Genomic DNA, 25348 nt, shown 5'->3' on the forward strand with positions numbered 1-25348 from the left:
TACCCCTTTAGACTGTGCCCACAGTTTCTACGGGATCCTAATTCTTCTACGGTACTTTCTTACAAAGCGTGCAATATATTATATGACTGAAAAATGAAAAAAAAAAAATTAGTTTATAATTTCTTGCAAATCCACAACTCCTGGATTTGTTTTTCTCCCCCAGTTATTTTGCTGTTTTGTGGACTGTGGTTTGTGGTTTTGGTTTGACACTGGGCTTGGTCAATGGGAGTCAACCCCTGGCCAATAAAACGAGGACATGTCAGCGTGCACTTTAAAGGTTTTAATATATCTTTGTGCGATTGGCTTCAAGGGCAATTACGTAGGCTATTTATATAAGAAATATGTTAGAATTCATTCTAGTATATTTTTTTTATTAAAAATAAAGTGTCATGTTAGCACAAAAGAACATAAAAAAGACACTAGAAATAGTTTAAATATGATCTCAATTTTTCAATAATTTTACGTTTCAATTGCTAGTAAATTGAAAAAATATTATATATATATATATATATATATATATATATATATATATATATATATAATAAAATATTTACGAGACTCTTTTGTCTTTAAATTTGTTGGGATGGGTGGAGCTTATAAATATATATGCTCATTTATTTGAGTAAAGAAGCGAAAAATTGTTCGAAATCTGTTCTGATAGATAAACATTATAAGAATTCTCTTATATTTAGTATTCAAATTATCAGCAATTCATACGGGCTACGGCAAAATTACTAAAAATCTCTCATACATAAACTTCCATTAAAATTCTGCCTTTGGAAACCAGAAAACAAAACACACTGAGATTGTCATTTCTGTTTGATTACTATATCATGCACTCCTGTTACTGACCAAAATTAATAGAAAGAGGAAAAGTTGCATAATGCATATCTTTTTGGGCCTTAACCTTTGGGCAAAAGACCAAGGTATATCATGCACATTAGTCCACCCAACTTTTCTATGCGCAGAGCATTTTCCTGTTGTTTTTTTCTCTTTGAAAACACCCCACCACCAAAAGAAAAGACATTTTTTTTTCAATCATAGTGCTTCTAGGATCACATGTCTAAAAAAATCAAAGTGTTTGTTTTTTTCACTTTTTTTTTAATTTTTTTTTTTCCCTATTGATTGGGTTGCTGAAGCCTATTAAGTATTATGCTTTGCAGGACAAATTTTTCATCTATATTGACCTCTGTGAGATCATTAGAATGGTTACCAATGACTTAATGAAGTAGTTTGGAGGAGAAGTAGGCAGCACATGTTTTATGGCTATTATTTTGTCAAACATATATTTGATGGTCACACGGGACATGTGGGGAGAGACATGTGCAGCCTACATGGGTTGGATATATTCACTGCCTATATATAACTAGCTTATGGATTTTCATGAACCTGAACATATGTTTTGGTTTAGGCCCCAAATAGGAGTGATGAGAAGAATTCCCTACAATTGGATTGCACGAATTTTTCTATTTTCCTTGGTTCTAAGAATCGGAAAAAAACAAAAAATCTGAGCATCGGTTTAGGTTTAGACCCCCCACATACGAGGAAATAAGAATTTCTAACATTTGGAATGCCAAAATTGCAATATAAATTATGCAATCTAAGCATAGAGGAATGCGGAATCATCTGTTCTGAACAGCCTAAATGTAAAATTAAGACAAATAAACCTCGCATTCTCTTATTTATGAAGTGCGACATTCGAATTGAACGATATCTCAATACCATAATAATTTCCTTCCACATGCCTACTTGTTATCCCATTAAACCAAGTTAAAGCCCACTTAAGGGCAAAGTACAAAATATGGCTTCATATCATTCATCCAAGTTGTTGAAAGTACACATAGGGCAAAGTCCCAAATATAGCTTCATATCATTAATCCAAGTTTGTGTAAGTTTTTTTTTTTTTTTTTTCTGACAGTTTTTTTTTTTTAGTTGGATAAAGTATAAACTATTTACTTTAGTTGGAATATTTATATAATGCTAGTATACTAACAAAGCAGATTTTGTAATCATTAGATTCCACAACGACCGGCCTCCACCAATCATAACGAGATGCCATCTCTATCCTCATGCCTCACGTAGCTCACTAGCTCATGCAATTGGTCCCACCGAAAACTAACCCCAGTACATCTGTAGTACAAGTACATAAAACCACACAAATTCAAAGATATTTTTGTTTGACCATTCAAATAATATTAAGAAGATAAATTCCTTATAAAATGACGTAAGAATTTACGTGATATTTATCATGTCAATTACTAAACGTTGTGATAATTCACATGGTACCAAAACTCTCGTTATGTTGAGAGCCCAAAGAGAAAAGAGAGAGAGAGCCGTCCAATGAGATTTGTTTTGTTAGAGGAGAGCCTCCCTCTTCCTGGTTGTGTTTTTTGTCTCATTCTTAGCCTTTTGAACTGTAGAGTTTTTGTTTCCTTCGGTAGAACCGGTGGTGGCTGATCTTCCCCTAGTTTTTTTTTGGGCTATGGTGGTTTGTGTTTTTGTTTTTTGTTTTCTTTCTTTCTTTTGGTTTATGGCAGGGAGATTCAACTCAAAAAGTCCAGTTTGGGGAGTGGCCGGCTTCCTGTGTCGTCAACAGTGTGCTTTGGCCGGATTTTAAGTGTTTTTTCCTCGGATTTTGAAGCCAGATCTACGCACATTTGTCGACTTCTGTTAGACACACGCCACCTAGCCGCATTCCCCGTCGTCTTCCACCCCTTCTACTAGAAGTATGGGTCGTGTGGTTTGCCGAAGCTCGGCGCGTGATCCTCACACGTCAAGGAGCTTTTGCTCTCTGACTACGCGTGAAGGAAGGCCACGCTTCGCCTTTTCAGGTCGTGCTTGGCGGAGCTTGGGGTCTACGGCGTCGGATTTGTTGTTGGGTGCTTCCGGTGTCAACACGTTTTTTACACGCGTCGCCACTCCAGCGAAGTCTGCCATTTTTCCTCTATTGGCGACTTGTCTTTGGGTTTTTTGTCATTGTGTTGTATATTCCCCTTGTTTTCCCAGTACAGTCTGTCTTTGTATTGCTTAAATTTTACTAAAATTTTTGTTGGCTAAATGCTAGATCGGCCCTCTTTTATTTTGAGAGTGTGTGTTAATGTAAAGAGAAGCTCAAATGTAATTTATGTAAGGTTTGTATTCTGCTTAAGCAGTAGTTTTTTAAGTCAGATCCTTATAGCTTAGAGTTGTAGGGGTCTTATACCTCATTCTCATGATGTAAGCCTTCGAGCATTTTTTTAACGATATATTTGGTAGCACATGCTACTTTGTTAAAAAAAAAAAAAAAAAAAAAAAAAAAAAAAAAAAAAAAAAAAAAAAAAAAAAAAAAAAAAAAACTCTTATTATGTTGCCTCAGTCTGCCTCTTTTCTTCTGTTGTTGCACCGTACCCTCGTTAACGATGCCAATCACCTTATTTCCAAACGTGAAGAATCAACACTCACGGCTAGGTTAGGGCTGACTCCATAGCTAGCCAATTAGGCTAAAGCCTAAGGCCCCAAAATAGACCTTTTATATTAAATTTGCCATTAAAAAAGAATAAAATTATGTTTCATATTTAAAATCTTAAAAATTTTCAAACTAAAGCACAATCCATTTTCTTTTCATATTCTTTTTTCTCTTATGTTATTTCATCACTTATAATCTTTTGCTTCTTTGATTTATCATTCTTTATTTCTTTAATATTTTATATGTTATACTTATTATCAAAAGTTGTTAATTTCAGTGGGCCATTGTTACGAATTTTGGTCACGTGTCGTTAATTTTAGTACACAACTAATTAAATCTCACTTACAATTATTTATCTTACGAGAAAGATAAAAATAAATTAGTTATATTATCAATTGAGAATAATATATTAACAAAACTTGAATATAAAAATTTTATATTTCAAAATGTTAGAAGAATCATTTTTAAACTAATTTTCTAATATTTGATATAAAAATTTATTATATTAATATTTTAAAATTAAAAAAGTACATTTTAGCTTTTTTCCTTATGCTACAATATTTATTGAGCCGCCCTTGGGCGAAGCCATGGGTCCTAGTTGTCAAGACCCACGGCTCAACCGCGAGCCTTTGGCCCGTGGAGACCTACAACTTGGGTCTCCCACAGTATGGTGATACGACAGTGATAAATGAAGGTGGCAGGCTATGTGGCTGATATGATTGATGCGATAAATGTCATATACATTACCATGTAAGTTTATAAAGAGTAGCAACAAAGGAAAATGATTTTTTTACATCATATTACCCTACATCCCACATACATGGGTCTCACACCTTATGTGTTTTGGTATAAAATTGATGTAAGATAATGTGATATAAGAATAACATATCCCAACAATAAAAATGTAGCCCTTCAAACATTTTCATAAAGAACAAGAAAAAACAATCCTATTTCCCAACCTTTTCTATATGGCCTTACTACAATTGACACTGGGTAAACAGTGTACTTTGTAGCCTGGGAAGGCCTAATAAACTTAGCTTTCTATTGGCGAAATCTACCTACATTTACCATGCTTCTGTTAGGTATGACTATTTAAAACTTGTGCAACAAATTTTCTTTATTTTTTTCTTGATAAGTTACTTGTGCAACAAATTAATCACTCTTTTCAGTTAAAGTAATGTTATATGCAAAAATCTTATCCTGTAATTTTTTAAATCACTATTGAATTTAGAAGGGATCTTTTCAGTTAAGTAATTTAGTGACCCCACGACCTTGCAACCCACATACTAGAAATTTGGTAACAAGGCTTAAGAAACATTGTGTTTTTCTTTTTCTTTTCTTTTTTTTAAAAAAAACCTTTTTGCTCCAAAAAAAAATAAATCCAAAACTGCATTTTGGGAGAAACTTGAAAATTATGTTTTTCTTTAAAAAAAAAAAAAAAAAAAAAAACCTTTTTTAGATTTTTTCTAAAGACAAAAGCTCAATTTTCTAAGGTAATCTCAAACAAGCTCTTAGTCAAAGCTCTGGACGTTAGAGATGCTCATGAATAGATCCATATGGCCGGAGACCACATCCAACATGGTTCGGACCATCAAATCTTCTCGGCTTCTTTTTTCGTTCTGGTGTTTTGACATTTTAGATAACATCCCTGTATCAGCCACGTTCATGTCTCAGGCATTTATTTTTTCTTTTTTTTTTTCATTTACTATCCTAATTATGGGGGGCAGGGGGCAGTGGTGGACCAAGTTCCACTTTGATCATATTAACCCAGTAAAACCAGCAATCCCAATTAATGATAATAGCTGCCATGTGCATCTCTAGTTGGTCCTTAGCTACAAATATAAGAGAAGCATCACAAAAAACTACCTCAGAGGTTTCCATTTGATCCATTCACCAAGACAACATCTTTAGAAAGGAATGCGTACGAACTTCTATACGGAAACTTCGCCATGCTTGGAGCTGGGACATGCTTGGGAAAGCTCAAACGTAATGGGGCAATGATCGCTTCCGTAAAAACCTGTAGGGAGTTTAAGATTAATGTCAGATATCTTGTAAGATATTTTTGAAGCAACAAGAGAAAATGTAGGGGCTGTCAAAGCAAGAAATCACAACATCCCTCATATTCAAGTGGGGCACCATTGTAGAAAAGAAAGCTCACACACTAAATCTATGCATGAGCAAATTGAACTCATTTAACAACCTAGGAGATATAAATAAACCGGAACCATAATTGAATTCACCCCCTTCCCACAAAAAGAAAACACAAACAGTGATATAGGTAAGTATGCATGTGGAACAGATAACATCTCAACATCCTATGCATAATGAGCAATGTTTCACCTGTAAGATGAAGAAAAATGGTTCAGAAACAAAAATTCCTTGTTGGTAAGCCATGTGAAGACAGTTGATGCAGTCATGAGGTGTCGTGGTTTCCACCGGCTACCAGTTGAGGGAATATTTTTAACTTACCATGCTTTTTAAGTGCATGAAATTGCCAAAATGGTATGGAATCTTCAGCCATCATTCATCTATAAGATAAGGAAAATGGTTGACCAAACCACCATTTCTTGTTGGTTAGCTATTTCAAGACTGGATACAGTCATGCAGTGCCAAGGTCTCGAACAGCTGGCACTTTGGGGTTTATATTATTATTGTCAGTATTAGTTTTACTATTATCATTATTATTTGATAAGTGATCGAGCAACCCAAGTACAAAAAAAGTATACAAGATAAACACATAATCAGAAAAGGACAAAAGATCAAGAAAATCAGGAAAATTAGAAATAACTAACCAATCATATGCAGCTAGAATGATAGGCCATTCCATTGAAGACGGTCAAAAAGGTAAAGAGTTTTGAAGAAAAATGTGTTTAGCTCTACTACCATCTTCTCACAATCTTCAAAACTTCAATAATTTCTCTCTCTAGAAACACCACATTAAACATGGTGGAATCATCTCCCACGCTGTTGTTACACTCTGGAAACTACTCAACAACCCTCTAAAATAGCATTTTGGGGGGGGGGGGGTTATATTATTAACCAATTAAACTGGCAACGGAAGGATTTTTCTAAATTTAGCTATATTTCTACTACTAGTTTCAAGTATGAATTACACACTCCCAAAAAACAAGAGTATTACTCAAAATGAAATAAGATGCACCTTGTAATTCAATCCCTTTCCCATGCATCTCACAAGCAACAATCCTATCTTTGAGTTTCTCTGAAACTACAAAATAGTCTATCCTCATCCTTTTTCCACGATACCTGCAAGAAAACCACACATCATAATCAGCAGAAAGTAAAAACCAGCCTAAGATAGTCAATCACTCCCACTCATCCATAGACTGGAACAGGTGAATTGAATTAATAATCCAAATCTGTTAAATAGAGCATCAATTTCCTAGGTATATTGATCCATATGATATCAAAATTTTCTTACTTCCCAATGGGATGCCCAGACCATGAGAAGCCACACTCCATGTCCTTCTCCTTGTGTAAGAATCTGTACGCATCAATTAACTTTCCCCTGAAGCATAATCCAAATTACTCGGTAAACAAAATTGAGAACTTCATGAATGGGAAAACTTATTAAAAAAAGAGAAACAAGGAAATACATTTATAACTAGATTTTTTTTTCTTTTTTTATGATGAATACACATTTATAATTAGAAATAAGTCAATAAAAGTTCAATTTTCAATTTTTGGTCATATATGACCAAGGATATAGCAAAGTGGACGCATAAACTTCACATACCATTCAAAAACCTAGGATCAGGAAAAGGATTCTACAAACTCACATCACCAAGGTAGTGCAACACAAGGATGTCTTAGTTTGTTAATTATAAATACAAGTTCCATATTCCTTCAAAATTGAAGAAAGCAATCTCATACAAGTGATTTTTTTTTTTCCCGAGCTCATACAAGTAATTTGAACTTTTTTTATGATGAAGAACCCCTCCAAGGCAAGGCCACTTTGTGTACCCACTCCTATCAGGTAAATCTCGAATCCGTGTAAAGCGCCCCCTCCACACGGATCGAGTAATACTCTGACTTCACCGGCGGGCTGGCCCCAAGGAATTATTTACACCCAAGGGAATTCAAACCTTAAACCTCACGGGACTACCACAAAGACCAATACCCTTACCACTTGAGCCGACCATTGAACTTAACATGAATCTGCTTATTATATTCAACTTCATAACCAACTTGAAGGCAAAACCAATATACATTGTTTACGAAAATAAAGATATATTATAGGCCTAGCTTCATAGCAAGAATCTGCTGCTAATAATAAGTGGCATTCCTGCTCAGGAGAAAAAAAAAAAAGAAAAAGAAAAGGTGACATTCCTGCACTAGAAACCCAATTTTACTCTTTCTATTCACAACGAGTGAAGGCTAGAGGGGATTTGTGGTAGCAAAATCATGAAATTATCATGACAATACCTCTTTTTTTTACCAGTAATGTCATTTCATTAATAAGGCGCAAAGGGGCGCAACCATAGTATACAAAGAGTATACAAGAGAACCCCTAATAAGAAAGAACAGAAAATAAATTCAAAAAATCTGCATAAGTAAAAACACTCAAGCTATAACAATACTTCAACTAAGTATGAGGCAAGTTTGGGAGACGAAAATTCTTCAATATTTCATCCGTGGAATATTTAGCAATATGGAAACATGAACAAAAATTTTCCTAAAAGCAATGGAGCCACTTTTCTATGAGAAGCAGTAAAGACAATGGAACCATTATTGACCTCCAAGCACACACATGCAATGAGATAAGCACTAAAAATAATAGAAGTATAATGAATCCATAACCAATAGAGCTATTTTTCCATTAAAAAAAGGGGTTAAGCAGCAACAGATATAATGAGAAAACTGGAAGAACCTGCTTTCCTCTTTCCAGTGGAAGGAAAAAGAGGGGAAAAGAAGACAGGAAAACTAAAAGGAATTAATGGAAACTGTTGCACTTTTTCCCAACTGACTTCAGTCTCATGGAAAAACCATTTGTTTGCAGGCCATGGTTTCACCATCCTAATTGCTACTCAAAATCAAGGAAGCAAAGATTTTGTAATGGAATCACGCACTCTTTCAATATGGTACCAAAACGCTTCCTTTCAGATAAGGTAAATCCAGGCTGGCCACAATCCTGCATTATCAAAAGTTAAGCGGAAGCCATATCAATAAGATACTCTTATAAATACAGAGTATAACATATAGTACAGTGCACATTTTGAGAAAAAATATATATATATATTGAAAAGCTACAGGTTATTAAAATATTAAGTTGATGCACAAGTTCATAATCATAAACAGGGTCTTCCCAGAAAGTGGTCATTGTCAACAGAAATGGTGTAATGGCACAAGACCTTTCCTAGATGAAGGTAAAATTACCATCATTGTTATTAAAATTAAAACAGAGCAGGCGGGCACATGAAGCATTTGAAAAAAAGGTGGTCCCTACTCATTTCAACAGCTTATTTTCAACTTTAAATGTTTTGCAAATTTGCATAATTACAGAAGTAAGGTATTACATAATTACACCCCAAAAGGCAACAATATACTAACACCTCTTTATTTGGAGGAACATAACCATTTTGCTTTGCTGCACTGAAAAATTCTGGATGACTCACATCAATCTCTTCATGGCTGCAGGTAACAAATTTTAAAAGGGGGAAAAAATTAAGTATAAGGTTTGTGATAAAGATATTGATCTATTTGAAGGATGAGATGCATAATGCTGAACAAACTAACTGCAAAACATTCATAACTTATGCCAAACTCTTTTTTAGTTACTAGTAGTTGATGGTCACTTTCTTGGATATATAAGTATTATGGACACTAAGTTCCACAGAAACGTGATGCACATTGATCATGAATATCGAAGATAATCAGAGTGTGAAGTGACACATACCCTAGTAGTGTTCAAACAATAAATAATTCTCTATTTATGTTCAAGGAGGTAACTGAAGCACAAGCTTGTCAATAGAAGGTAAAGGACAAAACAAATGCAAGTAGTTGGAAGAGGATAAAGCAAAATGCTCCCCCCCCCCCCCCCCCCCCCCCCAACACACACACACACACATACACAAAAAGAGTAAATAAACCAAAGCAGAAAATGCTCACCTAACATTCAGATCACCACACCATACAAGAGGCTTATCTGAAGATTGAAGAACAAAGTTCAATATCCTTTTATCCCATTTTCTTCTCCTTATAAATGAATTTTCCTCCTCTTTCCAACCGTTGTTTGGTGCATATGTATTCAATAAGCGGAATGTCTCGAATTCAGCTAAAATGACCCGGCCATCTGGCTCATGCTTTAAAGCTAGCAACAAAGACAACTATATGATTCAACTGCCATTCCATTGCAAATGCAGAAAAAAGAAATAGCATTCAAGTGATAGATTTCAAAGCATGAATGTGTATACAAGACTTTTCCAATTATGGAATTAACAGATGTAAGGATTAAGAAAATGAAACACGCATTCTTCTTTTTTATTTGGCAAGTATATAGACATGCATTCAATCTAAAAAAGTAGTTCACAATATACAAGTTATGAAAGCATATTGCAATAAGTTTTAGATCTTCTTTTACTCATAAAAAAAAAACTTTTAGACATTTTCCATTAAACTGAGAAAATGAAAATTACAAAATCACAAAATTTAAGGCTCTTAAATGTCATTGTCATTGCCTACCCAATGTCCTGCATTAATAAAAATAACAATAAAAATAAAAATTACAATATTGCTTTATGTTGTCACAACTCACATGTAGGCCCTAAACCTACACTGATTGAAGAAAAGGAAAAGAAGAAACAACAAATTGATGGCGCTAGATGTGGCTTCCGCTATTTGGAGTATTCTTTTCAATTGCTTGGGATGTCCTGGGTTATGCCTAGACATGTTATTGATTTGAATGATTGCTGGTAGTCCTTTGGTAGGCCAAGGAGCGCTGCAGTGTGGAAAATGGTGCCATATGCTTCTTTTAGGTGTTTATGGAAGGAATACCCCAAATCTTTGACAATAATTGACTTTAATCAGGACTACAAGTCTAAACAGACAACACAAAAGTTATAGTTCAAAAACCAATCACATCTGCCACTTCCAAATCCTTCAAAATCATCCATGTGCTTTTAAGTAATTACACAAGCAGAGGAATAGACCAAAATGATTAAGACTCGTATTCAGGGGATGCATGGGAAAATTGCAGTGTGGAAATAAAATGGTAAGTATCAAATTATGACTTTGGATGATTTAACTCATTCATTAGAGTTCATCCCACAAAAGATTAATACCTGATTTGTCAAGATTAAAAAACACATTTTTTGGTTGGAAACACTTCTTTACAAAAAGTGCAGTTCCCGCATACTTTGAATCTGCAAGAGACCACCAAACACGATAATTTGCAAAGGGCGGACTTGAAAGGGCACGCATCAAAATCTGCATGGTTTTGAATGAAAAAAAAACATTATATATCAAAATTTTGAGCCTTAGCCATATCATCAGTGTTATATCTATATTAAACTGTTCTCTAAAAACCTGTGAATGAAATATCCAAGTACAATGTATGCTTCCCTCTTAGTCAATGCCAAGCAAAGCCATCATTTTCAATCGTAAGAAGAAAAGAAATCTACTTCCCAATTAAATCAGTACGGTGGCTAAATTTAAAAACAAGGTTATCTTCATGTTCTCAACGTTAACAGGCAAGTTATAGCACTTGATAACATAACCAACAGAGCAATTTCAAAATATGTTTTGGTACTTAGACATAAGATTCCAATGAAGGGTATAAAGCACACTTCAACTAATGAGCAACGGGATAGCAATGTTGTAATGCACTCGTTGCACTTTTTTTTTTTTTTCATAAGTACACTCATGCACATTATAAGTTTCAGTGATTAGTACCATGCTCAAATTAAACTAATAATGCATTAAACATGAATATGGTCACTCTACATTTGAAAATTTGCTAAATAATTTCAAGTTCATATAAAAATGAGTGATGCGTTGTTGTAACTATTTGTATTGCTACTGCAGCTATAATCTTCTATGGTTTAATAATATTTTTTTGATAAGTTTTTCTGTTAGATGATACGATATCCAAAAAAAAAAAAAAGAGAGAGAGTAAAGGGTTTCAGTGAAAAACAGGAGTCCACGTGTGCACACACTCAGGCTAGTCATTCATAAAGATATCATACAAACAGGAAATTTTTTTACCTGTTTTTCTTCACGTGATGAGCTTGTATCATCTTTTAATTCTCCTGGATTTTTAGGTGCACCCTTTGAACCAGCTGCAGGCACCCTTACTTCCTATCAGTTACATGTAGTTAGTTACCAACAATATATAATGAGGAAAAGGAATTAAGGTGTGGCTGTTATCAGTTTAGAATCATCGTGTACCAGAACCATTTTACAATAAGATGAGCTAAGCCAATTGATAGAACAAAACTAAAGCACTCATTAAGGTAAGCTAAAACAATCCTACAGGCTCAGCTTAACATAACCTCAATATCATAACAACCCCTTCCCATGTACAGAAACCTCTCAAAATCTCAACACCTAAATAGTGTAATATAAGGCCAACTGGCCAAGCACTACTCCATTAGAAGCAAGCAATTAAGCAAGTTAAACCACTAATTCTTCAAACAGAAAAAAGAAAACAGAATCAAACACGTCCGGGAAAATTATAAAATTTCATAAACCTCATATACCGAATTTCCATCAGAGACCAAAAAGTCAAACACCCATGTGTAATTCCACACAGGCATCATTGCATCCATGCTCAAAGACCCAAACCTTAGATTGTTAGATACCCACGTGACCACGTCCCACTACACACATTCATTAATGTGCCCATATATAAAACACCCACTTGCCATTACACTCATTTGTCAATGTTCATCGAAATCCCACACGAAATCAAGTAAAAAATTAAATAGGGTACATCAGAATAGAGAGTGTAAGTGTGAGAGTGACTGAGTCACCTGTATTGCAATGACATCAGGGTCAAAACTTATCACGAACTTGGTGAGCTCAGGCCAGTCGTTCTTGACTCGGAGAAGAAAGCTATTGGCATTCCAGGTCAAGAACTTCAACGGCTCTCTCTTTTCCTCGCCGGAAATTTCTCTGTTCGCACCGTCGTCCTTTTCAGAAGGTGAAAGAGAGGGCTTCTTTGAAGACCCTTCCTTCTCTATCGGTTTAAAGAAACGTTTCATTCTTCCTCAAAGTCTCTCAACGGATCAACTCGGTTATAATTTCCCTCAAATATCAGAGGTTTCTGTAATGTCGCTCTCTGCTCTGCGGGCATATGCCCCTGTAAATTTTACATAAAGTTTGGGATAAATCCTTTTCCCTAACAAAATTTAACTACAAATCAATCGATACAGTGACATGTGTTGTTGTTAAAAGCATATGAGGGTACATGTTTTTCAATTAATGTCATTAAAAAAAAAAAAAAAAGTGGAAAGGACGTTTTCGTACTAGATGTATTATTTGTACACACATTCATATTTGATATAAAACTTATATATATATATATTTGATATGAAACCTCATTAAAAAATTGCTATCTTTCATTAGGGTGTTTGTTTTGAAGTAAAATGTTTTTTTGTTAGAAAATATTTTTCAGCGTTTGGCTCATACGAGAAATCCATGACAACGAAAAATGGTCGGCAACCTCTGGCAACAACCAAAGAGGGGTTAGCGACTTTTGGCAAACTATGGTGATAGGCTGACAGCGACTGGTGGCAGTTTTTGGTGACCTTTGATTGTGGCCAAATACAGATTCCAGTGAACTCCAACAGCCAGGGAAAATGAACTGCGACTTTGCGAGAAAGTGCATGCAATAAGGAGAAGTTTAAACTTGAAAAATAGTTTATAATTTCAAGAAAGAAAAAGCATACGAAATTTAAGGTTTTTTTTTTTTTTTTTTTGAGTTAAAGATCCCTTCCAATATATAGAAAAAGACCGATCGGTAAAATGTCCAGGGTCACAAATAATTCCTAATAAACCAAATCAGATGCACTATGGGTAGAGTTTCCTCCACACCGGGCAAGTCAGACTCGGATCATAATAGACCACAGCTGCTAAAAATAACATAGACAGTAGGAAAAATTCATCTATGGAACCGGTATTTAAACAAGGAGAGGACATGCAATATGAGCTATAAAATAGATTTTACAACCCAGGTTCTGGTATTTTTAATCATACCAACCACTAAAAAATTGAAAAACATTTTTCAGAAAAAAAAATTACATCAAAACAAAAGAAGCCCATAAATTTTGATATGATGTGCAAAATTAAAAGACTTACTTTTGAAGAACATAATTAATTTTTGGGGATTCACTTTATCAAAATATAGATTTTTAAAGGAAGTTCAAACATTTTGGAGGGCTGAAACCCTGTCAGTTACACTAAACCTATTTGATCTACCATTTTCTTTTTCTTTCAAAAAAAAAAAAAACATAAATAGCCGAAATTGTTAAAAGAACGTAAAATGACAAAAATAGCCTAAATTTAGAAATTAAATTTGCTTAAATGCCCTTCAAGTTAAAAAAATTAAAAAGAAAAAAAGAAGAGAAAAAAGCCACCAAAATAGAAAAGAAAAAAGGAATGTGCATTTATAATTTGAAAAATATTTATATATTGTGGGGTCTCTAAGTGGTTCGTTTGGATTTGTGATTTCAAAAAGTACAATTTAAAATAACAATTTAAAAATGTGTGATTTGAAAGAAATGAATTTAAAAAACGTAGTTAAGCGTTTAGCAAAATCGCAGTTTAACCTTTAAAATCGTAAATTAGCATTTTCAAAAAAACATCATTTTCCCTGCGATTTGAAAACGCAAAAAATCTACATTTTCAAATTACAACTTTTAAAAACACAATTTTCAAATATTTGATATTTCACAATTTGATTTAAAATTGCACTTACAAAGATTAATAACCGAAGCCCTTTTGAGAGGTGCAACTCAGGGTCCATTTGGGTTTGCGATTTTAAAAAGTGCGATTTAAAATAACAATTTTAAAATGTGCGATTTGAAAAAAGTGATTTTTAAAAACGCAGTTAAGCGTTTGGCAAAATCGCAGTTTAGCCTTTAAAATCGTGAATTTACTATTAAAATTCTGCGTTTTCAAAAAAGCACCATCTTATCTGCGATTTGAAAAAGTAGATTTTCTGTATTTTCAAATCGCAATTTTTAAAAACGCAGTTCCCAAACAATCTATGTTCTGCGATTTGGTTTAAAATCGCACTTATTGTCTACGAAATCGTAATCCCAAACGCACCCTCAAACTATAAGAGGCAGTGTACGAGAACTGTGTCCATTCAAGCGTGGGCTCGATGAGTTGAGCGCCAAGGCAAAGGAGAGTTGGGCTTGGGACCCAGGGTTATTGGGCTTAGCAGTAAAAGAGTATTTAGGAGGTGGGCTAGTCGGAAATTGGCCCCAAGCCCACATATTAGAAAAAAAGGTTGGGGGTTGTTGTGGGCTTTTGGCTGGTTGACCCAATAAAAGAAAAAAAAATGCTACTAGGACATCTCCATGGCTTACTTATCGAGTCACCCAATAAACAATTAAATTTATTAATTAAATTTTGTTGCTCAACTATTTTACCATTAAAAATATTTTTCAAAGAAAAAGTCTCGTTCTCCTCAGATTCCCTGTACTTAGAGGAATGAACCCATACCATTGTTGGCATGAGAGTTGCATGCAAATAGGTGAGCTCATGGAATGAGCATGTTATGAATACTAACAACCACCACACATATTTTTTGCACAAAGGACAATTTGGTCCTATAGGCTCATTCCCATGTGATGTCTCGTATATCTTAGAAAAAATTATTTTAGAGAAATGCTATATAATTTATACTACACTTCCATTCCACTTTCATTGCGTTAGGCCGACCACACACGCCGCCTGACCTCCACTAACTTAATTGTTCTGCCAACATGACCGATCACCACGTCTCAAAACCAAACTAACCCTAATATTCCTTTCTACGCATCTTACAATTGATGGAATATGGTGCATAACACATCATTGCTATACTTCCTTCAACATTCTCGAATTTGATTAGGATGGTGAGTCTTTTTGAAGATTCAAAGGGCTTGTTTAGGTGTGCGATTTTTTTGTATTGTATTATACTATTTTGTATTATATTTAAAATTACGAATACCGAGAAAACTTGTTTTTTGAAATTATGTTTGGATGGTTTATGGCATGTTTCGGTGGTACCTTTTTCAAATACTGTATTTTAGAATTTCAAATTCTACTCAGATTTTATTCAACTTTTTATAATTTTGTCTTAGGTTTTCTAAATTATCAAAACATAATTTCAAAAAATAAATTCTCTCGGTATTCACAATTTTTCAAAAAATCGCACACCCTAACGGCATACAGGACAATCTCTTGCATTATACACTGCTTAGCCATTATGCAGCTAGGAGGAAGGTTCCAATGCCCATTTTTGTTTAAATCGCTTACATTAGCATGGGTTCGGGATTTGAGTAGATAAGGGCAGCGGGACTAGCAACATGAACAATCGGACCAAGCAAGCTATTAAGCCAACTAACAAAGCAACTTTTCCGCAGCGGGACTACCATAGAAAAGCCCGCCCCTGCTAGCTAACATAGAAAGATATCCCCGGATAGCAATAGTCTTTATGTGAATCTCTTCCAGACCAGGCCACCACTTGGGATGGGAATGGCTTAGCCTACATGCATCATTTGATGAAAGCACTCCAGTCCAGTCGCCTACTTGAAGTGGCTCGTTCAGTCATTTGGGTGTGTAATTTTTTGAAGAATTGTAAATATCGAGAGAATTTGTTTTTTGAAATTATGTTTGGATGATTTAGAAAACCTGAGACAAAATTAGAAAAAGTTGGATAAAATTTGAGTAGAATTTGAATTCTAAAAAACAACTCAAACATGTTTTTGAAAAATAATCAAATATAACAAAAAAACAATTGTTACCCAAACATGCCCTAAGATCTTGTGCTTGTTTTTTTCTCTTTATGTATATATTTTCATGAGTTTTCTTGGAAGCCAAACATGGCTTAGGTTGATGATGTATTTTCTTTCATTTTATGTATTTCGTAATGTTTCTTTTTTACTGACTCTAAAATGGTCAAATTAATTAAGCTGCACAGTCGAATCTTCACGCCCAGTGTCTTCTAAATTCAAAATCTTGACCTTCTTTCTAATTCGATTTTTATGGAATTATATTACTAAAATGTAACTCTGCATTCCCTTTCTGAAAAATTGGATTTATTGTTATGTTCTTCTTTGAAATTATAGTTTTTTATTTGGCTATATAGACTCTATTTATTTGTTTATTTGTTTTGTATTGTAATTAAGTGATGGAAAGATGTTTGATTCCTACGCTTCACCGGTACAACAATCGTACAACAGCTCCTCGCATCAGGGTGGGCTCCACACATTGGTCCCCACGGGATTTGATTTTTGTACAACACCAATACAACAACTGCACAACAACCCCTCACATGAGGGTGGACCCCAGTATGTGAGACCCACCCTCATGTGAGTAATTGTTGTACAGTTGTTGTATTGGTGTTGTAAATCTAACATTTTCCGGTCCCCACCCCATGTGAGGGGCTGTTGTGTAATTGTTGTGGTGGTGTTGTAAATCCATAATTTTTCAAATCAAATAGGCCGATAGTTCTGTACCCTTAATTGAAGTTCTTCTTATATATTTTCATATGAGAGGATCATTTATCCTATAATTCTCGGCCATATTTAGGGTCCGTTTGGTTTTGCGGTTTCAAAATGCACAATTTAAAAAATAACATTCAGAACATGTGATTTAAAAATACGATTTTTTAAAATGTAATTAAATGTTTGATAAAATTGCAGTTTGATATTTTAAAATCGTGCATTTTTTATTTTATTTTATTTTATTTTGTAAATGCACCCCATTATCCACTTTTTGAACTGCCATTTTTTAAAAATTCACTGCAAAACAAGACAATTTTCACAATTTTATTTAAAAACGCACTTTTGACCGGCGAAATCGCAAGGTCAAACAAACTCTAAGTATTGTGGAATTTATGAGCTATGCACACGCCCAACTCGTCAGACCTCCATGCTGCTTGAGCTCGGCCATCATTACAAATTTACAAGTTTGGTTTGGTAGATTGATGACAATTGACAAGCACAATACTTAGCCACAGTGTGCGAGTTTGACCTATGCTCAAGCTAAATGAGCTGACAAACAGAGCGAATGTGAGCTTTTCCATTGAAATAAGAACAGAAAGCGGATGCAACCATAATTGTATGGGATCTGAATATGCCAAAAAAAAGAAAAAAAAAAAAAAAGAGAAAGAAAAAGAAGAAGCATTATTAGAAGGCAAAAATGATAAGCACACGACTTTTATTTAAAATTCCATAAAAACCCATTATTGCCTATTGATAAGTTTAAATAGCATAGCAGGGCATGGACAACATCTTCAATGAGAGGCTCACATAGATTCCATCTAGAAATAACATATATACAATTGATGTCAAATATATCTAATAGAAATTATGGCTTATGCACAAAAACCAAGATGGAATAGCAGAGAAGGGTTTCTTTAATGAAATGAAACAAACAATCTAACAGATGGGTTTCTTGTTCTCTAATGGGGATCACTATCAAATATAGGGCTTGTTTGACAATGTTTTTTATGACTGTTTTTTGCTTAAAAGCAAATGTATAGCAAACAACTCAACATACAAAACACTTACAAAATACTTAAAACTACTTCCATATTTACGTCACATTACAACCAAAAAGCAAAAAACACTATCTAAAAGGTTTTATCCAACGAGCCTATAGTTTTTACAGAATGTCACCTTGAAGTTACCCAGCATTTTTTTTTTTGTTGGGTAAATGAGTATTCATGTACATTGTTGTTTTATGCCTTATGAAATTAGCTTACAAGTAATCTATTTTGAGGTTTGATTCCCTGAGATACCAATCAAGCACTATGATAGGGAATTCTTATTCATGTAAGGAGCAACCATAGTAACCCAGAGAGAGTAGACGCCACAAGGGAAAATGTTTCATAGATTGTAGTTGCAAAAAAATTTCTTGTTAATGCAAGGCCTTTTAGAGCAAACTTTCGAAAGATTTTAACTATAGAGATGGACTACTTAGTGCCAATTGTAGAATAACAGTAACATCTAGAATAAAAATTTAGATAGCATGGTGGCATCTCTTTAAATTCTGAGCTTGACTCAATCAGCATTGAGGAATAACATGCAATAGGCTTAAAATTAAAGATTTAGCAAAGGGAGTAAAACCAAGTGGAATAATACCTGAATAAAGTTGATGAAAATTATATGAGCTAGCTAGCATATTGCTTCTCAAGAAGGCTTCCACAAAATGACAAGTCAAACCACTCCTCTGGAGGATCTCCAATGCAGTCAAAGACTGCATCTGCATTTAAAAAGTCTTCATCGGCTGTGTAGCTGCAACCAGAGATTAAGGCATGAAATGATGTTGTCAATGATTACACTAAAGACCAGAATATTCAGAGTTTAAATAATAATTGGTTATACAAGGTAGCAGAAGGAAGGAAGCTAATGCTGACAGTAAAATTTAACAGACATTTCAAAGAAATGTAGAAAAAGATAAGTTCGCTGAATTTCCATGGTGGGAAGCAAAAAAGGAAATCATGTTGCCATGTTCCCATTAAGGATGGTTCATGTGGTTTTATATAGATATGGGTTATCTTTATATAATAATTAACCAATCAGGGATGAGTATACAATGAAGACTTGTTATGTATGATTTTAGAAAGAAGAGGGGGGTCATTTGGATCACATTTGGCATGTAAATCCATGAGCAAGTTCTAACTCAGATGCATAATATTTGCAGCACAATATAAACTACCCATGTCGCTCAACCAAATATAAGCTGTCCAAAAGTTGAAGAAAAAAGCCTGAGGAAGTTCTGCTAGGCCCATAGATATAGATTTCTTAAAAGGCGCACCTTGAGCTTTAAAAAGGGTACCTATGCAGTGGCAATTGTTCTCCAATTTAACTCTTTCCAAATGCTCCTCTAAATGTGTCACTCTCAAAGCTAGTAAAGCCTGACCCATCAACCCCAACAAAAAGTATTTGAATTGAGAAATTCCTCAAGTATCTCCCTCAAAGCAAAAGATAAACATCTATCTGAGATCCGTCAACTCCTATCATCAATAAATCCACCATCAAAATTTTATTAGTGGCAGCTGCCCAAGCAAAAAGATCTCGCTCCAGAGGTAATGTTCGACAATCCAAGCCTCCCAACCTTAGCCATCACTATCCCCCAATATTAGCGTCTCAAAAAAGAGCTAGACAGAAAAAGTTTCGAAGCTAACAAAAGCATCCAATGTATTCTCACTTCCACAAAGTTATCAAACTAGGAGATTGATCTTTACTCATGATCTTAAAGAAACTCTCTTTCCTGAAGGGAGAGAGGAGAAGGGGGGACCTGAAGAAACCAAAGAAAAGACAGCTCTCGACTGACTTCCCAGTAAACATAATCCTTCAACAAAGCACTTTTTTCATTGCAATTCTTTCTAAATAGGTTCCCAGAATTGATTGTCAAGGAAAATCCCCACACCATGATTCACGCATGAAAAGTGCTATAGAGCTATGTCTAATGATTAAATATATATATAATTTTGCAACACAAGTTAGATTTTTTAAGATACTATAATCAATTTGGCTCTTCTTTTCTTTCTTTTTTCCTTTCTCAGAACAAAACCATTACACTCCACCACAAAGAAGATGACATCCTTTGATTTCGGGCAGGACACTTTTTTTCAAGGAAGGCTAAACATCCACACTTCATCCCTCACAAACTATACAAATAATTCTATAATACAGCATGCTGACACAATGTTTGGGATATAAACGGAAAAATCTCCTAGGTAGGTTAGTCATTTTCATGACATACAATGCCTATTGGCGAACAAAATTTCCTAGGAAAAATAAGGGAATGGTAAGCACAACATTTCTGTTGATACAGTAGTACAATAAGTTACCCGCTCTTTGTTACGATACACTTCATTCCAGCAGCTTTGGCTGCTGCAAGGCCAATGGCGCTGTCCTCTACCACAACACAACTGTAGAAAAATAATCAATATGAGTTCTAGACAAATATAAAGATTTTAATCAGAAAAGGACATGCTAAACATGTTTGAACAGCAATAAACAGCTGGACAGGAAGTTAGTACAAGATTACTAGCAGTATGCTTACAGTAAATTAAATACTATTTTAATTAATCCTAGCAAATCAATTCAGGTACTAGTAAATGCATGTATTGATCTAACTCCATCCAGGAAGTATGTAACATAAACAACACTCATTAAAATGATCATTCTAGCATCAGATGTCACTTTGGCCCTAAAGATGCAATACCTTGAAGGAGCAATACCCAGAGTGCTGGCTGCTAATACATAGATGGCCTGTCAGGAGGAAGAAATACAGTTTAGTGGCTGACAAAGGCATCCTCATTATTTTTCAACACTCACACAAACTGAGTGAACTCAAACTGATTAGATAGTAAGAGAGTTGCTCTAGTAGCATGAGCCTCTTATTTAAATGGCAATTAAAGGCAGTCTCTTATGTTTCTGAATTGTAAAACTAAGTCAGGTTGTTGCATCTATGGGACATGAAGGATTTACCATTTCAGGCCCTTACAGTTTCCAACTTACTTTATGATTACTTCTCCATATGGAGTTGCACCCTAGAATATAGAGTAAGTATAACCTAACAACCAAATGATATGAAACTTAGATGGTGGCTGGACACCACCTTACTCTAATGACAGAGTCTTAGAGGGATGAAATTTTTACTGGATCAGGCTTTTTGCGGGGAACCACATCTCCTGCAAATATCTTGATTTTTTCTGCTCGCTCAGGTCCCAACAAACATGATACTATTGCAGAAACCTAAAATAAACACATATAGTTTAGCTGTCAACATAAGATCTGGTTCAAGAATCAGTATAATACATTTCACCAATAAATTAACTTGAGCAGAAAACAAGGTTACGAACTATCAATCCTAGCATTAAAGTATAATATGAACATAATTGTAGAGTGCAAATGCTGATTAAACATAATGTTAATGAGACCCCTTAGTTTCATTTATCAGTCTCCTCAACCATTATTCAACAGTATTGATAGGAACCATCTGACATGCAAGAACCCGGATTCTAAAATTAATGACATTCAGACCCATCATAATATCCTGGTTTGAACTGTTTCAAACAGTAAATGCTGGATATTTGTTATGGATTATCTTCAGTCATGGAAAACTAATCAAACAAGCAATACAATTATGAACCTGATTATGCATACCGCCTTCTCATTTGAAGTGCTACAAACGGCAACTTTGACTCCTTTTTCTAAAGCCTGATCAATCAGCCTGTGTAATTTGATAAGGGAAATACACCAAAGTCAAATTTCTGGAGATCTAAAATCTTTTCTCAGACAAGGTTGCTGATCTACTTTCACAGAACCATTTTGTTTGGATTATAACCATGGTCATATTCATAAGATATCACTTCAAAATATGGAACGCTAGAAGGTTCTTACAGAATTGATTTTATAAAGTTCATCACAATTCCCCAATATATGGTAGCTCCAGAGAACTGTGAAGGAAAAACATGTCTCAGCATGAACGATGGAATCAGCCCACTAATAGTATATGTTGCCTGCCTTAAATTAATGAGAATAAAGAAATCAAAGAAGCACTACGTCATCAAATGTCAGTAACGTCATTGATGACTTATGGAACCTAGCTGGATCGAAGTTTAAGGATCAAGATCATGAATTTAAAGGGACACATATTTCCACTTAATCAACCACTTATGGGAAGGCCAACAATTTGAAGTTTGGATCATCAGCTAGCACCCATTCTTATAACTAACTTCACAATCAGATGAATACTGAAAAGACACATAGAATCATACTGGTGCATATGTGGTCATTACTAACTTGGAAGATTGATGACTGTTAGCCAGGATTGAATTTATTTCATGATACCTACTTGTAAGTGTCAAATTTAGATTTCCAGTATAAGAAGAAGATTAATGCGTAACCAAAGACAACTATTAATGCTATAGGTGCGAAGATAAGCAGAAGATCGGACAAGTAACCAGACTTTGCAACACCCGGCCGAAGAGGGAGCAATTTTTTCTCAATAAGGGCCATGAACAGCTCTGTCTTTCTCTTGTGAAGTGAAGCTATGAACTCCTTTCTTTCTTTTTCACTCTCTGGAGCTTTTGCTGGCCAACCGGTCTTGTTAAAGTAGGCTGTCATCCTACAAAGACCAGAATCAATTAACTACTAATTCTCTTCACAGTTCTACAACATAGAAGATTTTGGCCCACACATAAACTACTTAGCTAAGAATGCAAATAGAAAAGAAAAGCCAAGCTCAGTGCATGACAGATATATTGTGAGGCCAATGTAAGATGAAGAAGCTGTAAAAATTTGGAAAATGTCTTTTCCACTCTCTTTTTCACCATTAATTTTGGACTAAAGTTAATGGATTAGACAAGTATGTTCAAACATGTATCCACAAAAGGTGTGGAGATAACACCCTTATAAGGTTTATAAGAAGACATTACCGTTCTTTTCCTCCTCCAATCTTGAGCAACTCGCCGTACAAGTCTACATCCCAAGTAACACCAAGTTCTCTCTGAACAATAAGTTAGAGTATATTAACTGAGATTAATCCAGAATCCTATGGAGGCATCTGTCATTACATACCATCAGAGCAAATACAGAGTAGAGCTAATTTCTCCATCTTAATACGACGCCATTTTCAGCCATTCCCGAACGACTAGAATTTATTAATTAACGACATTCTTTAATTGAAACTGTTCATCCCTTAAAATACATGACGTTTATCTCTCCCTAGAGGAGAATTTTATAGTGCATATACGACTTCTTGAACACCATTTTCTCAGAACCCAAAGAAACCATCCACCAAAATCCACCAAAACAAGAAAACCCATTTAAAAAATTCAATAAATTTCTCAAACTCCCATCCCATACCACACCAATCAACCATCAAACCAAAGACATAATACAAAGAGAGAAAGAAAAAAGCAAGAGAACATGCATACTTCCGTGAAAGTGTCATTGAAAGAGACACGATGCCCATCCTTCTCAGTATCGACGAGCACGCCGTCGCAGTCGAAAAGAAGAGCCGATGGAAGAGCCGAAGAAGAAGCTGAGCAAGTGACCCCCCTAGAACTGTCTCTCGAGCTCATTGGTCTGGCTCTTGAAGTCTTATAGTAGATGCTTGTTCTTGTAGCCAGTAGTGAAGATGCTAAGGCTCTTTCATGGGGTTTGAGGCAAGCAATGGAGGTCTTTGTGTTGGAGAACAAAGCTGCTGGAGAAGAAAATGTAGCCAAGGAAATAGAGAAGGTGCTTGACGCCATTAGAGCTCTCTCTCTCTCTCTCTCACTCTCGGCACTTGGTGCGTCCAACGGTATTGTGTCCCCAACTTATCCACCGTTAAACCACAAATACATTGTGGGTAAGCAGGGGTTGAAGCCCATTGTTGTGCTGGTTTGTTTGTTTTTCACATCCTTGAGAACTTGGGCCTTAGAGCAAAAGCCCAACTGAGAAACTCCCCGAATCAAGTTTTATTTTATTTTTTTTGTAATAAATTTTCAGGAATTTTCTTATACTTTTTTTTAAAAATTTTTTTTTTTAACTTGGCTTGTCTCCATCGAAAAAATTACTGCAAATTATGACCATGACTAATGTGTTTTCTGGTGTAATTTTCTAATATTTATGAGAGTCATGTTAGGCAACTCAAACAAGAGATACTTGCGTCTGTCTTGGAACAATCCCTAATCACCTCTAAGCTTAAGAAATCACGATTTTCTTTTTCCCTTTTCCCCGTTTGAATAGAAAGAAAAAAGAAAAGAAAAATGCCAGTCAATTAGATAATACAAAATTCACCTTCTAAACTTATTGAAGACTTCAATATCGGTGTAGTCTTTCTTGGTCCCTCCAACATTGCAGAAGGTGGTGGGCACTTAAGTTATCTTCAAAACCACAATCAACACATTTAGTTAAAGCTAAAAGAAAGGTGGACAAATGAGAATATAGGATTTGAGCCGTGAGTCGGCCTTTCTCTCCGTTCTTCCTCTTATGGATGATGTGAATTCAGTAGTGTGTTGCTCGGTGCGACTCTCAGTCTTGTCATTTCCATGTCAAGACGTCAATCATTTTTATCCATTTTGGTTTGTTACTTGCCTTACTATTTAAGGAATTATTGCTTTACAGATGATGGATAGTCTAGCTGAGCTCTTCTCCAAAACGGAAATTCTCTTGGTTTCAGTCTTTCTTGAGTGGAGTCCGCTTCTCTCTATTCTTCCTCTTATGGATGGTGTGAAAAATAAATAAATAAATAAATTATTTTGGCTCATCTCCATTGAAAAAATTACTAAAAATTGTGCAAAAATAAACATTGGAAATTATTTTCACTTAAAAAACTACAATTCTTCCCAATATTGCATTCTCCCGCGCTTATTTTTGCAGGTGGGATCTCAAATAATTTTTTTATTGGATGCAAGCCAAACTTTATATATATATATATATATTTATTTATTTTATTTTATGGGCAATATGAGAATTTCATTGCATTAAGAATTTTGCTAATACTTGTGTAGCCCTTTTTGGCATCATAAAGTCCATGTTCTCTTGTAAATTTGTAATGGCCATAGTAACTGTGGATGCTGCCGCCATGATCATGACTAATGTGTTTTCTGGTGTATTTTGTAATATCCACCATGTAAACATTTGCGGGAGTGGGTTAAGAAAAATAGAGATAAGAAGGAAACTTTAATGGGCTACAGAAGCAGGTTAGAGCTGGATCATTCGGATTTAA

At 35.0% G+C, this 25348-nt stretch overlaps 2 protein-coding genes across 2 annotated transcripts; both read right to left on the reverse strand.

Annotated features, from left to right (window-relative positions):
* Positions 1 to 5182: 5182 nt before the first annotated feature.
* Positions 5183 to 12794, reverse strand: LOC133875424 (DNA-(apurinic or apyrimidinic site) endonuclease). The gene is made up of 9 exons (XM_062313559.1): positions 12433 to 12794; positions 11666 to 11758; positions 10744 to 10888; positions 9572 to 9773; positions 9016 to 9094; positions 8533 to 8594; positions 6885 to 6971; positions 6606 to 6709; positions 5183 to 5462 (listed from the first exon to the last, which is right to left on the reverse strand). Exons 1-9 carry the CDS (start codon positions 12661 to 12663, stop codon positions 5377 to 5379), a joined length of 1089 nt encoding a protein of 362 aa, XP_062169543.1. The 5' UTR covers positions 12664 to 12794; the 3' UTR covers positions 5183 to 5376.
* A 4622-nt stretch (positions 12795 to 17416) lies between these two features.
* LOC133875526 (CBBY-like protein) lies at positions 17417 to 23940 on the reverse strand. Its single transcript, XM_062313692.1, has 9 exons — positions 23571 to 23940; positions 23070 to 23140; positions 22601 to 22759; positions 21796 to 21862; positions 21289 to 21384; positions 20852 to 20898; positions 20475 to 20555; positions 18760 to 18912; positions 17417 to 17743 (listed from the first exon to the last, which is right to left on the reverse strand). Exons 1-8 carry the CDS (start codon positions 23886 to 23888, stop codon positions 18789 to 18791), a joined length of 963 nt encoding a protein of 320 aa, XP_062169676.1. The 5' UTR covers positions 23889 to 23940; the 3' UTR covers positions 17417 to 17743; positions 18760 to 18788.
* Positions 23941 to 25348: the final 1408 nt, after the last annotated feature.

The sequence above is a fragment of the Alnus glutinosa genome, chromosome 8, assembly GCF_958979055.1.
Source record: "Alnus glutinosa chromosome 8, dhAlnGlut1.1, whole genome shotgun sequence".
NCBI lineage: Eukaryota > Viridiplantae > Streptophyta > Magnoliopsida > Fagales > Betulaceae > Alnus > Alnus glutinosa.